At 46.8% G+C, this 18,322-nt stretch overlaps 1 protein-coding gene across 1 annotated transcript in view; it reads left to right on the forward strand.

Moving 5' to 3' along the window:
• Positions 1-18,322, forward strand: part of GC (gamma-glutamyl carboxylase) — a 108,574-nt gene that overhangs the window by 56,333 nt on the left and 33,919 nt on the right. Inside the window, exon 7 of the mRNA XM_055063497.2 lies at positions 1,005-1,168. Within this exon, the coding sequence (XP_054919472.2) occupies positions 1,005-1,168 (164 nt within the window). The remainder of the gene's footprint in view (positions 1-1,004; positions 1,169-18,322) is intronic.

Here is an 18,322-nt window from a genome sequence, read left to right on the forward strand (position 1 = left end):
TAAGAAAAGAGCAGATTGGGTGAGGGAACAAACGCGAGGTAATGACATCTTAGTTGAAATCAAGAAAAATAAATGGGCATTAGCAGGACATGTAATGAGGAGGGGAGATAACCGATGGTCATTAAGGGTTACGGACTGGATTCCAAGGGAAGGGAAGCGTAGGAGGGGGCGGCAGAAAGTTAGGTGGGCGGATGAGAGTAAGAAGTTTGCAGGGACGACATGGCCACAATTAGTACATGACCGGGGTTGTTGGAAAAGTATGGGAGAGGCCTTTGCCCTGCAGTGGGCGTAACCAGGCTGATGATGATGATGAAAAAATAATCAGAATATCTCCAAGCGACGGCAAAAAACATTACCTTGGTTCTGTCCAGCTGCGTGGTAATTTGCATATTTTTAAATCTTGGTGGCTGATAGTTGGGACACCCTGTATACGAGTATAGCGGCACCAGGGGTGAATTTCACAAAGCTTTTCATTCGTAAGTGCTTTTTGTCATTGGCTGGCCATCTTTGCAAATCATATGTCCGCCACCATGATTGGCTAGAATCGGCTCTTAGAAACAGTTATAGCGAAATAACATTTTTTTGAATTCGGGCCCAGGTTTCCAACTATAGGAAATACTACCTGGTGAACGTTATATGTAGTAGATTTCTATAACTTAATCAATTCTTATAACGACCGCCTCTGTAGCTCGGGCATACCTGCGCACGAAATAACTTTGTCAGGCATCTAATTACACAAGCGCGTCGGTATAACGACGCGTAGCATCACTGTGCAAAAAAAAAAAAAAAAGAGAACAGGTTTGTCGTGCGTTGCTGACAAGACAAATAACAATTTCTGTCTGTTTATCTCGACAACGTAGAGTCATCGCAGCGGCATACCTAAAAGCAAGATTATTTCATTTTCAGATTTTACTTTTTTTTTTTTTCAAAACCTTAAAGGGCGAATCGGCGTTTTGTTCCTCACGCTGGGCGTCGCGACCTTAAAAAAAGTCTTCCCATTTCAGGAATGTTCCCGTACGTGATGATTGTGCTCACGACCATATTCTTCGACTATTCGTGGCCCAAGAAAGTCGCAGCCGTGTTGCCGCTGTGCATCAGGAATGCGGTGCCGGATCTCTCCGCGTCTCGGCCCGACTTCAGCCGCTGTTGGTACCCTGGTCGATGCAAGGTAAGCCACAAGTAGCTGGATGCTTTGACGGCTCAGCATCACCACGTGTACGTCCGTGTACGGACGTGTACGTAACAAAAGTGAAAGAGCACAGCCCAAATTATTGCTTTAGGTATCGCTCTATAGTCGTGAAAGGTTAAAAACACAGCGTAACCAGGAAGTGCACAGCACTTGTTACGTTCTCCCTGAGCTGTGATATTGCCAACAGGTATAACGGATGTCGTTCGATCATCAATGTTCGCTTCACAAAACTTTCACCATATTGGAGAGCACTGTACAACGCAAGTGCTTTCACATAATGTCCGCATGCAGCCCGTTCCTGCGGCGGAGTGTGAGAGCAGCGTTATGCGATTGCGGTCGCTCCGATGTTGCCACGCATGCAAATGCCGCGCGCGCTGTAGTGCGCAAACTGCCGGCGTTTCCCGCTTCGAAGGTATGCCGCACCACAACTGCCGTAGACAGCCAGCGAGTCCAACGAGAAAAGAAAACTAAACGAAAGAAAATGACAACAGCAGAAAAAAAAAACGATCTCCCCGCCCCCCTCCCTCTTTAAGAACTAATAATTCAAAAAGAAAGCGTATGCTCCCCTCCAGGGCCAGTTTCACAAAAAAGCTCTTATGCTATAGAATTGTTCGTGAGCGCAACTTCCAGCCGACCCTACTGCTGGACAGATATCATATAGTGAAGGCGGCCGGCCAATGGAAAATAGCACTTACAGAGCGAGAAGCTTTGTGAACTTGGCCCCAGGCTTTTCTGATTCCTTCTTCGCACTTCGTGACGCCTTCGGGGTCATGCACGTGGCGTCCGTGTGCGAGGGACACCAGTTCCGATACGTCTCATAGCACGCCTTTGTCATGCCTGCTCTTCCTCGTGCTCTCACTTGCCTGTCGTGCGCAGTCAAGCAAATTTCACCTCGTGCAGCCCGTTTCGCACTGCGTGTACCAGCATGTAACCCCCCATCACCCCCCTTCCCCCCCCCCCCCCAAAAAAAGAAGAGAAAAACGCCAATCAGGGGCCTGAGCCCATACTCACCAAAAAATGCTGTTACGCTAAACGTAGGGGGAAAATTCCAGCCAAACCTAACGGCATGGAGCACTAACGAGCGAAAAGGTTTGTTTATTCGCCCCGAGATTCAGAAAGTTTTTCTTTCGTAAGTTCTTTGTCATTGGCTGGCTGCCTTCGCTAATAATATTTACAACATCACGAGTGGCTAGCATCAGCTCTTACGAACAGTTTTGTCGTGAGAACAGTTTTGTGAACACGGGCCCTGCAAGATAGGGTATTTTCGAACAAGGAAAGAGCGCCAACGTGACGCCCTTTAGTGATGTATGTCTTCTAGAAAAGTACGCGGTGAGGAGGGCAGAGCGTGCAAGCCGAGAAAGAAGCCGCTTTTTCGCCTCCAAGCTCAGATGCCCCTTGCCAACAGGCAAGGGGCTCCTTGACAATTTCAGATGCCCCTTGCCAATTTAACACCCGCCCGACGCAGAAAGAAGTAAGCGCGGCGCCAAAGACGAGGCACAGTTTATGCGCCGCGGTCATGTGCAACTTTGATTTTGATACTGCAAGAAGTGAGAAACACCGCGAGAAACACAGGTCATCTTGCTTTATTTTTCGTTTTTTCATTTGGCGGAGAGAAAGGCAGGGGGTGCCAATTTTAATTCCTTGAATAAGATCAGAGAATCATTATATTTTGGTCTTGCATTATAATCTTAATGAATAAGTAACAAGCAACGTGCACAAACTGCAGCACATGGTATAGAGCTGCCCGTTTAAATACTTTCGGTCGAACAACTCAGGAACTGTCCCTATTTATTTATTTATTTATTTATTTATTTATTTATTTATTTATTTATTTATTTATATATTTATTCATTCATTCATTCATCTATCTATTTATTTATTTATACTACCTTTCTCTTGCAAGCTTTCATAGGACTGGGATTTTGTACACAATATACAAATATTAGTGCAGTGAAAATGACACTAGCAAGCCTTTGGCAATTGTGCCTACAGACATACTATAGTATATGGGCAGCTTGCCTATACAGACACAGGTGGTCAACGCACACACCCTGACGAGCGCTGCACAAAATCTCCTCACTAGAATTGCTCTGCTCCTGCATATAGTACGTGAATACTGGGCGGCGAAGCCGACTTAAAAGTAAGCTCTTACCGCATCTGCTGTGTGATGTGACCGCACTACAGAATTTTCGTCGGTGTCTATGCTCAGTAGCTTTACAAATTGGATTGCGGTTGTTCTCGAGAGCTTAAGCTCCGCGTTTGTGAGAATATGAAAGTCACATTTAAAAAATGCGAGCAAGGTAAGACTCGTGGTTCCCAAGCACAGTGACGGGAGCGCACACCAAGACGTTCAACGTGCTTGGGAACAGTCATGAAACTTATGTAACAGCGCGAAACATAAGGAAGGGACGACGATAGAAACGACGTTTATCGCGTTCCGTTGTCTTGCGGACGCGGATACATTGGACAGACCGGCAGATGCAAAAACACCAGACTAAAAGAGCACAAGAACATAAGTGACGGTATAATCAGGCCTAGCTTAGCTTACCCTGCCGTAAATGTGATGTCTACGCGTCATCGTACCAAGCCATGTGTGCCTGAGTTAAAAAAAAAAGCGGTATTGTTTCTCGACAGAAGGATCAGTGCGTCAGAGAGATTATCGAGGCAGTCAGTATTGATCGTGCAGGAGAAGGATGTGTAAGCATACCATCGATTACATTGGCCAAAAAAGAGCTAAGGTTTCTAGACGGTTGGCGATTAGGAGCTTGGTGATATCAGGTTGTGCCACTGATGCTTATTGCTCTTTTCCTTTCTCCCTTTTTTTTCCTTTCCTGCTGGCTCTTCGTGTGTATACATATGCCTAGCATCTGCAGTAGAGTAAACAGTTGGCAGTCAGCGCTCTTTTCCCTCCGTCTCCATAATTGCCCCTTCCTTATTTTTTCGCGCTGTTACATACGTTGCAATGAACCAACTAGCCCAGCAAGCAACCGTTCAGCAGTGATGTACCTGGAGCTGCGATGCTATCGCCTCTAAACCGAGCAAGCGGCCCTTCCCGTTCTTGGTAAACACAGCGGTTTTTTTAACGAATCGTTAATTACTACACCGCTACCGTCAATGTTCCAGTTAGGTACTGGCTGCACGCGCTAGCTAGCAATGATGAACCGCGCATTTGCAGATGACGCCTGGCATGTCTAGGGGCGCTACAACGCAAGTTGCACAAAGTTGTAAAGAAAGAGACAGAAAAAGAAGGAAGGTAGGGAGGTCAATCAAGCGAACGTCAGGTTTGCTACCCTACACAATGGGTAAGGGAAAGGGAGAGTGGAAAGGGGAAACTAGGGGAGAGTGAATTCTGCGCGCACGCGGGAGAATGCGTAAGAGGACCCTAAACGTTCACGCATACCGGTGCACTTCAAAAAATGCAGTAGTTCATGGATAGCTTTCGTCACCAGCGGCGGGCCCAGAATTATTGTCTCAGAAACAAGCCATTTTAGTGGAGTCTATAAAGAGATGAGATGGATGTCGTATTGAGGACAGGTACGCAACAGACGTTCTTGTGTTTTCTTCACATCGGCAACAGTTGCACGTTGGTCTATCGGTCATTACAATGCGGTAATAAGCGTTCGTAAATGCAATGTTTAGCCACATCATCATCATCATCATAATCAGCCTGGTTGCGCCCACTGCAGGGCAAAGGCCTCTCCCATACTTGAGCCACAAGTGGTAGATTAATGTTGCATCGCCGTAACAAAAGGGTTACTTAGCTGGCATTTAGTGACACTCGGAGAACTCCTGAAAGCTTGTCTTGTTTTTTGAGCAAGCGAACGAAATTCACTTGCAGCGTCCATCCTAGCCTATGGAATTCGAAGCGCCTAGGTGCCTTCGCGGGCAGACCGGGCTGCCTTGTAACCGAACGCGTTACCGACGATGCCACAGTGACCTGGAAGGCACTGGAATATGACATCGTCCTCTCCTTATAGAGGATGCGTTTTTTTTTTTCCTTTTAGGTCGACTACCATATGATTTTATGTACCGTGGCGTTAAGTGGATTTGAGGCTCTGATCACCTGCTTTTGAGATAACAACACGGCACATTTATGTCCTTGTGGATCAGTGACATAATTCACAGCAGGAGAGAGAGCCACAGATTCTGTCCCCGTTATGTGTAACGTCTTGAATATCATAGTGAAATTTAAGGTAAATTTATACCACAGCATCTCAGGCGGAATTCACCCAGGTTTTCGTAGGTAAGTGATCTTTGTCATTGTAAATGCTCTTTGTGAGGATAGTGCTGTACAGGAGGTGCAATATGAAGTAAGCGAATAACAAATACAGTCAGACCTCGTTATACCGAAATGATATATGACGAAATTGAATATAACGAAGCAAGTGAAACTCCCCTTGAAATCCCCTAGAGATTCATATTACGGGATACACGTAATAGTGGATATAACGAAGTGATCACAGGCGGAAAGTTCTCATTTTTCCGGAGGTGAGGAGGGGGGGGGGGGTGGCTGGGGCCCAACCAACATATGTGTGTATATATATATTTCTTGTACCTGAAGAAACTTCGTGTCACCTCGAAGAATTGTTCACCGAAGTGATGGCGTTACATGAGGATTTCACAGCCTGAGTTTCACAGCCTGAGTCCTCTCCCACTACCAAGCATCTCGCGTCTGGTGCAATCTTCCTTCGTGTAATTGTCGTTAACTTCGCTATCACTAATACTGCTTCGCCTTTCCGGAGAAACTGCAGCCTCTCTCTATCTCTTTTTTTTTTCCGTGAGTCGGAGTATAAGCGTTCCCGCGCATGACTGCTGTTGACACTGATTTCGAGTGAATCCGGCTTGGCCTTAATTTGGTTGTTGTTGTCGTTGTCGTTGTTGTTGATGATGATGATGAAGATGAAGAAGAATAAGAATAAGATGATGATGATGATGATGATGATGATGATGATGATGATGATGATGGTGGTGGTGGTGGTGGTGGTGGTGGTGGTCATTATCGGCCTATTTTATGTCCACTGCAGGACGAAGGCCTCTCCCTGCGATCTCCAAGTACCCCTGTCCTGCGCCAACCGATTCCAACTAGCGCCTGCGAATTTCTTAATTTCATCAACCAACCTAGTCTTCTGCCGTCCTCGACTGCGCTTCCCTTCTCTTGGCACCCATTCTGTAATCCTAATGGTCCACCAGTCATCTAACCTACGCATTACATGACCTGCCCAGCTCCATTTCTTTCTCTTAATGTCAATTAAAATATCGGCTATCCCTGTTCGTTCTCTGATCCACACCGCTCTCTTCCTGTCTCTTAACGTTATGCCTAACATTCTTCGTTCCATCGCTCTTTGCGCGGTCCTAAACTTTCGAGCTTCTTTGTCAGTCTCCAAGTTCCCGCCTCATATTTCACCACCGGTAGAATGCATTCATTGTACACCTTTATTTTAATGATAATGGTAAGCTCACAATGTCTGCCGGATGCAGACATTGTAGGATCTCATAATGTCTGCCGAATGCACTCCAACACATTTTTATTCTTCTGTAAATTTCCTTCTCATGATCAGGGTCCCCTGTGAGTAATTGACATAGGTAAACGTACTCCTTCACAAACTCTAGAGGCTGACTGGCGACCCTGAACTCTTGTTTTCTTGCCAGGCTATTGATCATTATCTTTGTCTTCTGCATATTGATATTAAACCCCACTCTTATACACTCTCAGTTCAGGTCCTCAGTCATTTGTTGTAACTCGTCCCCAGTGTTGCTGAACAGGACAATGTCATCTGCAAATCTAAGGTTGCTGAGATATTCGCCGTTCATCCTTACTCCTAAGCCTTCCCAGTTTAATAGCTTGAATACTTATTCCAAGTATGCAGTGAATAGCATTGGAGAGATTGTACCTCCTTGTATGACCCCTTTCTTTATAGCTATCTTCCTACTTGTGTAGAATTAAGGTAGCTGTGGAATCTCTGTAGATATTTTCCTATATAATTACGTAAGCGTCCTGTACTCCTTGCTTACATAATGCCCCTATGACTGCTGGCATCTCTACTGAATCAAATGCCTTTTCGTAATCCATGAAAGGCATATAGAGAAGCTGATTGTACTCTGCGGATTAATCAGTTACCTGATTGATGACATGGATGTCATCCATTGTAGAGTATGCCTTCCTGAAACCTGCCTGTTCTCTTGTTTGACTAAATCCCGGTGTTGCCCTTACTTTGGAAAATTTTGGAAAATATTTTACATAATACTGGGAGTAAGCTAATGGGCCTATAATTTTTCAATTCTTTAACGTCTCCCTTTTTATGGATTAGTATAATGTTTGCATTCTTCCAGTTTTCTGGGACCCTTGCAGTCGATAGACATTTCGTATAAAGAGCCGCCGGTTTTCCAAGCATTATGTCGCCTCCATCTTTGATCAAATCGACTGTTATTCCATCTTCTCCTGCCGCTCTTCCTCGTTTCATGTCTTGCAAGGCCCTTCTGACCTCATCGCTAGTTATAGGACGAGTTTCTGTATCCTGTTCATTACTGTTTCTAATGGAGGTATCCTGACTGCTCTGGGTACTGTACAGGTCAGTATAGAATTCTTCCGCTGCTTTTACGATACCTTCGAGATTGCTGATGGCATTACCCTGCTTATCTTTCAGTGCATACACCTTGGTTTGTCCTATTCCAAGTTTCTTTCTCACTGATTTCAAGGTGCGTCCATTTTTTAGAGCTTCTTCAGTGTTTCTCACGTTATAGTTTCGAATATCACTGACTTTCGCCTTGTTGATCAGTTTTGACAGTTCCACGAATTCTATCTTATCTCTTGAGTTGGACACTCTCATTCTTTGTCGTTTCTTTCTTAGGTCCTTTGTTACTTCGGAGAGCTTGCCTATACTGGTTGCCTTGGTGCCTTGCCTCCCACTTGAGGAAGACGAAGTGATCCTCTGATAGAACGCTTGTTCTTTTGTCTCCGCTTTTTCGCTTTGTTTCCCTGCATTTCTGGGAGCTGCCGCTCCCTTCTTGCGGCAATGAATGAAGATATCTCCGAGGACTTTCCTGATGTGCAGCCGTCAGGTCGGCTAGCGTCCAGGAAACGTGGAAGTGCGTCAAGCGATACAGACAGCGAAGCCACTGAGATATATTCGGACAGCTACGGCTCGTCGGACGATGACTTCCAGGTCGTGATGAATAGATCAGCGAAAAGAAGACTACTGCACGCATCTTCGTTGCCAAGCGCTTCTACCGTGAAGAGTGCAGCGCTGCGCTGGCCGCACACTGTGCTCTTTATGCCCGTGGACCCGGCGACAAATTGGCGGCTCCTCAACAGGCAGGTCCTCTCTTCGTTACTCGAGAGAATAGCACCAAATGAGATTAAAGACGTGCGAATAAACTCGCGGAAAAATGTCCTGGCAGTTGATGTCTTACATCGCAGCGCCCTACAAGACCTACGTAATATAACTGATATCGACAATGTAAAGGTGCGATCAATGATCCCTACAGGCGGCGATGGTACTGCGGGCGTCATTTATGACGTCGACGTTGCCATCCCTAATGACGACTTGCCAAAGCTGATAAAGCCAACGACAGAAGGCAATTTCATTACAAGGATTTGCAGACTGGGAAACACACGATGTGTGAAGATTTTGTTTGAAGGAGACAGCCTTCCTTCCCACGTCAAGGTAGGACATGTCCGCCATCCAGTACGACCATTCGTACCGGAGCCCGTCCAGTGCTTCAAGTGTTACAAGATTGGCCACGTGAAGGGTGTATGCGTGAACAATGTCGTGTGCCCGCGGTGCTCTGAGTTCCATTCAGAAGACGCCTGTAGCACACATGTTCTAAAGTGCCCTAACTGCAGTAGTCCTCACAAGGCCTCATCAAAGGATTGCCCGCGGGTGCGGAAGGAATTAGCGATTCTAAAACGAATGGTGCGGGACAATTCAACGCATTGAGAGGCTGCTGCCGCTGTTCGGCGACATCGGCATCGACACCGAAAACATTCACGAAATTCCGCAACTGCAGATAGGTACACGCCAGCTACCGTCAGAAGGACTGCCGCACCACCGCACTGCGCCACCAAGACAGATACAAGGAAAGCAAACAAAGCGGAGAGGCTCGCCCGTCCTGAAGAATGGCCTGAGCTACCGAGGGTACAACTCCCTGATAAGTTACCTCAAAACGCACCGAATTCGACGGCTTCGGCAACTGTTGAAGCGACGCTGGCTGATGATCTCCAGGTCATCAACATTCTGCGGTCGCTCATGAATGCCGTTCGCGTTATACTTACCAACATGAAGTCTTCGTCTGCGCAAAGCGCGCTACACGTGCTGGACACTTTGAGTCCAGTAGTTGCAGCTCTTGGTTAAAATCATGGCTCTCCAGAAGCCGTCGTTTCGCGACGAAGTCCGGAACGCGTCGATATTTCAGTGGAACGCCAGAGGACTGAAGTCACGCATGTCGGACTTTCGACAGTTTGTGTTCACGAATAAGTTCCCAGTCATCGTCATCTGCGAGCCCCTATCAGATAACATTTCTCTATCACCTGATTGATAGTGTGAATATGATCTATTGTTGAGTAGCCTTTACGGAATCCTGCCTGGTCCTTTGGTTGACAGAAGTCTAAGGTGTTCCTGATTCTAGTTGCAATTACCTTAGTAAATACTTTGTAGGCAACGGACAGTAAGCTGATCGGTCTATAATTTTTCAAGTCTTTGGCGTCCCCTTTCTTACCATTATATATTATATATAATATATTATACCATATATTATATTATTATATATATTATCATTATATATATTATATATTATTATATATATATTACCATTATATATAGCTTTCATTGATTACGAGAAAGCGTTTGATTCAGTCGAAACCTCAGCAGTCATGGAGGCATTGCGGAATCAGGGTGTAGACGAGCCGTATGTAAAAATACTGAAAGATATCTATAGCGGCTCCACAGCCACTGTAGTCCTCCATAAAGAAAGCAACAAAATCCCAATAAAGAAAGGCGTCAGGCAGGGAGATACGATCTCTCCAATGCTATTCACAGCGTGTTTACAGGAGGTATTCAGAGACCTGGATTGGGAAGAATTGGGGATAATAGTTAATGGAGAATACCTTAGTAACTTGCGATTCGCTGATGATATTTTTTTGCTTAGTAACTCAGGGGACCAACTGAAATGCATGCTCACTGACCTGGAGAGGCAAAGCAGAAGAGTGGGTCTAAAAATTAATCTGCAGAAAACTAAAGTAATGTTTAACAGTCTCGGAAGAGGACAGCAATTTACAAGAGGTAGCGAGGCACTGGAAATGGTAAGGGAATACATCTACTTAGGGCAGGTAGTGACGGCGGATCCGGATCATGAGACGGAAATAATAAGAAGAATAAGAATGGGCTGGGGTGCGTTTAGCAGGCATTCTCAGATCATGAACAGCAGGTTGCCATTATCCCTCAAGAGAAAAGTGTATAATAGCTGTCTTACCAATACTCACCTACGGGGCAGAAACCTGGAGGCTTACGAAAAGGGTTCTACCTAAATTGAGGACGACGCAACGAGTTATGGAAAGAAGAATGATGGGTGTAACGTTAAGGGATAAGAAAAGAGCAGATTGGGTGAGGGAACAAACGCGTGTTAATGACATCTTAGCTGAAATCAAGAAAAATAAATGGGCATGGGCAGGACATGTAATGAGGAGGGAAGATAACCGATGGTCATTAAGGGTTACGGACTGGATTCCAAGGGAAGGGAAGCGTAGCAGGGGGCGGCAGAAAGTTAGGTGGGCGGATGAGATTAAGAAGTTTGGAGGGTCAACATAGCCACAATTAGTACATGACCGGGGCAGTTGGAGGAGCATGGGAGAGGCCTTTGCCCTGCAGTGGGCGCAACCAGGCTGATGATGATTATGATGATGATGATGATGATGATGATGATGATGATTAGATAATATCAGACTTTCCGGGTATGAGTGTTTCATGTCCGCCACCCACGGAGAATGCAGCAAGATCATCGTATTCAGGCGACGTGATCTTACGTATGTCCATCATCCAGTGTCACCTGACCAAGAAAATCAATACGTATGTCTGACAGTGAAGAAAGGCAAGCTCACTTTCACATTAATTGGAGCCTACATATCGCCCTCAAGTCGGTTGGACTGCGAGAGATTACGGGGAATCACGACAATGACTCCACAGCCTTTGGTGATTACTGGAGATTTTAATGCCCACCACCATCTCTGGGGAAGTTTTAAGATAAACTCGAGAGGCAGAAGATTAGTGTCATTTGCCTCCGAACAAGAACTGTGCTTGTTAAATGATGGAAGCCCCACCTTTCTGCGTGGAACTGCCTACTGTAGCTGCCTGGACCTCACCTTTGTTTCACGCTCCTTCGCTAGAAAGGTCAGGTGGTTTCCGGATATTGAAACGTGTGGAAGTGACCATCTACCCACTTATCTTAGGACTGAAGGGCTGACGGGCTCCAAGTTAGCCGGCGTCACACAATGTATCGACTGGCCAATGTTCAAGTCAATTGTCGAAGACGGCTGTCGTGAAGACTTGTCCTCTAACCTAGAGGACATCATAAAGGGTGCCCCAGAGGCTGCGAAACATTCGCTTCCGAGAACGTATACACGCACCGAATACGACAATGAGATAGAGAAGCTTCGTGCAATTTGTCGTCGTGCAAAGCGAAGATACAGGCGCACGAAGTCTGTACATGACTTGAGGTTGGCCAGAAGAACTCAAAAGAAAATTCAGCGTCGCATGGACAAACTGGCATCGCAAATATGGAAGTCATTCTGCGAATCTTTGGATCCACGAAAACATTTGTCTCACATATGGAGAACTGTTCGTGGTCTCCGTGGAACCCCTCAGCAGCGCCACCCTTTTAAGTATTTGGCCCTTCACCAACAATGCAGCGAGATTGACGAGCTTTCTGCAGGAGGATTGCTGGCGTAACTAGTTCCGCTGGAACATCGACGCTCCACCACTCACCGATTTCACGCGACCCCCGCGTGGATAGTCTTTTCTCCATGGACGAGCTCGAAGCTGCACTGGCCTTGTGCAAGCGTTCATCTTCACCAGGATCCAACGGTATAACCTACCGTGCCCTATGTAATCTTGGCGAAGAGGCTCGGAAAGTGCTCCTGCTCTTGTTCAACAGCTCCTGGCAGATAGGTACGGTTCCCCAGGAATGGAAGATCAGTCGCCTAATTCCACTACTCAAGCCTGGCAAGTCGCATGTAGACATTGCATCATACCGACCAATTTCGCTTGCCAGTTGCATCGGAAAACTAATGGAGAGGATGGTTCTAGCACGGCTAGAATGGTACCTCGAACATTACCAGGTATATCCAGATGCAGTGGCCGGTTCCAGGCGTGGCCGTTCTTCCATAGACAACGTTATCGACTTGGTGACGTACGTCGAGCACCAGAAGTCCTGCAAAAGATTATCTGCTGCCCTTTTTCCGGATGTTAAAGGAGCGTACGATAACGTAACGCACGAAGTGATTTTCAACGCGTTAGAGGCAGTAGGACTTGGCGGCAAAGTCTATTTCTGGATAAGTAGCTATCTACATAAGAGATCCTTTTTCGTACTTACCGAGGATGGCCCGACCGCCCAGCATTACAGTAACCGTGGGGTGCCTCAGGGCGGAGTACTCAGCCCAACGCTCTTCAGTCTAACACTCATTGGGCTCGCCGACATCCTGCCAGGCACCGTTAGGCTCTCCATCTATGCCGACGACATTTGCATTTGGACGTCGGCTGTGACGCGACTGCAGCTTCGCGCGCGGCTTCAGAAGTCAGCCACTTTAACATCATCCTACCTTCGAGAACAAGGACTTCATATATCATACTAAAAGTGCGCAGTGGTGGCATTTACCAGGAAATCAATGTCGCCATACGTGATATCCGTCGACAGACAACTGACCTCCTACAGCACGAGTCATAGATTTTTGGGGGTGGTCATTGACAAAAATGTTTCCTGGACCCCTCATGTGAATTATCTGAAAAGACGCCTGACAGGAATTTGCCATATGTTTAAGTTCCTTGCAGGAAAGACCTGGGGAGTGCCAATACACTTGATGCTGCAAACGTACAGGGTCCTCTTTATTGGATTCCTGCGGTACAGCTTACCGGTCATGTCGAACACCTGCAGAACTAACCTGACTATAATCCAAAGCATCCAAGCCCAAGCCCTCAAGATATGCCTTGGTCTACCGCGGAGTGCGTCAACGACTGAAGTTATTGAAGTCGCTCAAGATTCCACTATTAGAACACACATTAGCATTGAAACAATGCGTGTGCACATAAGACACTTCGCCCGGACCCCTACCCACCACCTAGCAAGTCTCCCAGTAGATAGGCCCCACACGACTTTCAGTGCGACCGTCTTCGCGCACTGTGCCTCTTTCCGTTCAGGTTACACACCTGTGGCAAGGCCTTCCATTCCTCCACGGTGTATGCGCCGTACTCAAGGGAACCTTACAATACCAGGGCTTCAGAAAAAGTCGGACTTGCCATCATCAGCGCTCAAGCAACTAACTTTACTTCTCTTGTACGAGAAATACAGCGGCTGCACACACGTCTACACTGATGGATCGATTACATCAACCAGTTCCGGTGGCGCTGTCGTTATACCAGCAATGAGAATAACCAAGCGGTTCAAGACTTCCCATGTCACTACGTCTACAGCTGCAGAGCTCGCGGCTCTCCGCGACGCGCTTCAAGTGATAAATGCTGAAAGTCCTAGAAAATGGGCAGTCTTCTGCTATTCAAGGCCGGCCTTGCAATGTGTGCAGCCGTTTCTCCGACATGGAACTCAAGATCAGCTCACGTGCGAAATCGCGGAACTTGTCCATCACTTAAGAGAAAAAGGCCATGATATATCTCTTTTCAGTGGATACCAGGTCATTGCGGTATCATTGGAAATGATGACGCCGATAAGGCAGCTCGGACGTCAAACCAAGAAGACCGCTGCGTCCCCATTCCTCTCTCAAGGACCGACGCCGCGAGACAACTTGGCATTCTGGCACGCACGATCTCCTTAGCAGAGTGGAATACCGCACATACATGGCGCACAAGACTGCACAGACTAAACCCGTCACTTCAACTCAGACCTCCAGCCGGTCTGCACCGACGTGAAGCGTCTCTTCTGTGTCGGTTATGGCTTGGAGTTGCCTTCACGAATACCTACTCAGCACTAATTGGAATGACTGATAGTCCTGCATGTGATGTTCGCGGATGCGAAGAGAACATTGACCACTTATTGTGCCATTGTCCTCAATTTCAAGCACAAAGGCAATCTTTGTCCAACACATTGAGAAAATTAGATGATCGTCCTCTGAGTGAACAGACAATTCTAGAGCACCGTCCCGACCGATCATCAGCTCATAAGACAGTGAAGGCACTTTTGTGTTTTCTCAGAACTTCTGGTTTGCGCGAGCGGCTTTAACTCAAGTGCTGTCCGTACACGTATCTACACCTTCTCTCTCTCCCTTCTCTCTCTTCCCCTTCTCCCATTCCCCAGCGTAGGGTAGCCAACCAGACTATTGACTGGTTAACATCCCTGCCTTCCTGTATTCCTCTCTCTCTCTCTCTCTCTTGCCTCCCACTTCAATTGCTGCCTCTGAAGCCAGCCTAGTTACGGTTTCATTCATTACTTCTATGTCATCTTCATCTCTCTGTTCTAAGGCTGCAAATTTGTTTGAAAGTGCCAACCTGAATTAGTCTGCTTTTACCCTTACCATGTCTAGGTTGGCCTGATTCTTCATGACCAATTTTACCCTGTCTCTCTTCAAATTGAGGTGAATCCTAGCCCTCACTAACCTATGATCACTGCACTTTACCCTACCTAATACTTCTACATCCCGTACTATGCTGGGAACGGCAGAAAGTATGAAACCAATTTCATTTCTTCTTTCACCATTAGGGCTTGTCCAGGTCCACTTTCTCTTGCTACGCTTCCTGAAAAAGGTGTTCATTATTCGCAGCTTATTCCTTTCCGCGAATTCTACCAACATCTCTCCTCGAGTGTTCCTAGCATCCACGCTTGTTCACCACCCTGCTTCTTCCGCGCATTTGCATTGAAGTCGCCCATGACTACAGTATGCTGCGTTTGCACTTTTCGCATCGCTAATTCAACATCTTCATAAAACTATTGTATTTGTCCATCATCGGAGGTTGGAGCGTAGGTTTGTACTACCTTTATTCCATACCTCCTATTTAGCTTTATTACGACTACTGCTACCCTCTCGTTAATGCTGGAGAATTCGTCAATGTTGGCCGCTATGTCCTTATGGATTAGGAATCCTACTCCGAACTGCTTCTTGTCCTCTATAGCGGAGGACGTGGCCATTTGACACCACTGTATAAGCTTCACCAGTTCTTCTAACCTGACTAAGGCCAATGATATCCCAAACAATGCCCGATAGTTCCTCAAAGAGTCCTGCTAGGCTAGCTTCACTGGAGAGGGTCCGGATGTTAAACGTTGCAAGGGTCAGTTTCCATTGGCGGCTTGTCCGGATCCAGAGATTCTTAGCATCCTCTACTGCATTACAGGTCTGACCGTCGCCTTGGTAAGGTGCTCCGCGGCTGCTGGGGACTGAGGGCCATTGGGTAATTGAGTGAGCCATGTGGGACGGAGTGGCCTAATGCTGCACCAGGCAGGCCAACTCCTGTTCTGGTGAGGGAGTGTCTTGTTGAAGCTTTGTGGGTCTTTCTAATTTTGTTGTACCTAGATTAGTATAGCGCCAGTTGCTCTCGGCGTTTTTGCCCGTGTCAGGCGCCACTCCAAGCCTGGAGACGTAAGTGTTCACATACAGGCTGTCCCAACTATCATGCACTAAGACTTTAAAAAAGAGCAATTGCGTTACTTGAATAAAACCTAGTGCATATATTTTCCAGTACAATGGGGTAACCGCCAGTACGTTTTTCGTTACTGAGATTTATTTAAGTAAGTGCAATTCATTATCTAACTAGAGAAGTACTGTCCTAATTTTCGAAGTGTCAATGCGGCATTTGTAGGCACCCCAAAATGACATATAACTGCGGTGTTTTCAGCGACGTACTAATTGCGTGCAATTTTTTCCGACTGGCAAAGAAACCTCACCAAATATGAAAAATGCTACGTGACTGTGCTCCACCCGTATCCTAAAACAAAGCCCTCAAATGAGCTGATTGAATGCAACTGCATTGTCTGTCGCAAACCCGAAGACACAGCGCACCACATCGATAATGGTACGGAAGGAGCACCAATAGCAGGTTTCGCGGCTTTGCAGCTATTCCTCTCTACGTCACATTTATAATCCGTCTCTCAAGGCCGACTGATCACATAGATAAGAAAGCTCCCTAGATAACGCGGCCGAAGCGCCGCTCCGACCACGCACGAAACGCGAAAAGCAATGTAATAGGCATAGAATTATTCAAAATCCCGGCTTTGCTCGCACCCCATCGGCAGACTGCGCGCGCAGCTCTATTTCGCGCCGAAACTTGCTTAAGAGCAAAGCCAAATTAAAGTGACGGTTTTAGTTTCTATGAGATTGTATAGGCGCTGCGGAAACAAGTTCATGGCATCAAATAAAAGCGAAATAAACAGACCGGGAAGTCACCCACGTGTTGAGAAAAGGTAAAACCGATGCGTTCAAGAAAGTAAATAACAACTTCTAAATTAGCCGAATTGGCAATCGGGACGCCTGCACAAAAAACAAACAAAAGATATACATCACATTTAAGTGTGTTCTCATTATCTATGAATTCGTAAGCACCGTTGAACACCAGCTGCTGCCTAGAGGACGTGTTCGAATAGGTCTCTTTCTGCAGCTACGCAGTACTGAGTCCTTTTTATTACATCTTCAGACGATTCTAGACGATTTTAGAAATCTAGACGATTCTGCAGGTTCATATCTTCCAAGCATTGGTGCTGATTAAGGTGGTACGGGTGAAAGCCAGTCTTTTAAAATCCTCCAAACTGATGACTTGGAAATTGGTACCTAGGCGGCTACGTCCCGGACGCTAGCATGAAGGCTTGAGGCCATAAATGCTAGAACATCCGTGCGTAGGCTAGGACTCAAAGATGGAGTCCTCCACCGCTGTTTATTGAAGGTGCCGGTTTGTCTCAGGTTTTCATCATTTCTGATGATAGTCGACGCGTTTGGTCTACCGCCACACTTCCATGACTGATACATATATTTGCGGCCTTCCTCTAGTTGTCATTTGCAGCTCCCAAGGCAACGACCTTCTGCTCATTAGAGAAAGACATGTGACTGGGACGAAACAAGACGCACCTTTAAACATTTGCACTGATGTTGTCAATTCGCTTTTGAGCTGAAAAAAGAGCCGGCCGCGCACGTTATCTGCGCTAAGACAACAGCTATCACAGATTGTTTCCACCTAACACCAAACGTGATGCGTTACTTCGGCCGAGGCGCCCCAGATAAGGCACCAGCTCGATCACGATTTACAGCGAAGCTGTATATGGCTAGCCGATTCGTCCGTCCGTCCGTCTGTCGCCTGTATGCCGAAAACTCCTCCGGCGCAACCTCATGCGAATGCACGAAAAAATAAAGCGAAGGAGAGGCACGCGATTGGCTGCGCCAGAAATGACGTCGTTGTTCTCCGTCGCAGCCGAGCGGGCGCGGAGCAGTTTCTATCCCGCTCCAAAATGGGTAGGCCCCGCGTCATACATACTCCTGAGGAGCAGGCTGCTTTCGATCAGCAACGGCGCCAGCAGAACCGGGAACGAGCTCGCCTACGCCGTCCCGATGCTGCAGCCCGGGCACAAGAACAGGCTCGTGCAGCCGAGCGCAAGCAGCAACTGCGTACCGAGGATCTGGCAGACTACCAAGCCGTCGTTTAATGAACCGTCGGGATTAACCCAGTGATAAACACCGGGGCAGCACGTTTCAGCTTCACTGGTTAACCATCTGTACGGAGTGCTTGGTCGGTGATTTTTTCCTTTATTTCCTTCATTTCGTTCTGGCTAACTCAGAAGGAGCCTGTTCAAGGGCGCTGTTTTATCATGCGGGTGGGAGCGCATTCACGTGGTATTCGCCATATTTCGCCTGGTTTATTTATCAGTCGGAAAAAGTTAGTACGCAATTAGTACGTCGCTGAAAATACCACATTTAGATGTGCCTTGGCTGTGCCTACA

Source organism: Dermacentor andersoni, chromosome 1 (genome assembly GCF_023375885.2).
Source record: "Dermacentor andersoni chromosome 1, qqDerAnde1_hic_scaffold, whole genome shotgun sequence".
Taxonomy (NCBI): domain Eukaryota; kingdom Metazoa; phylum Arthropoda; class Arachnida; order Ixodida; family Ixodidae; genus Dermacentor; species Dermacentor andersoni.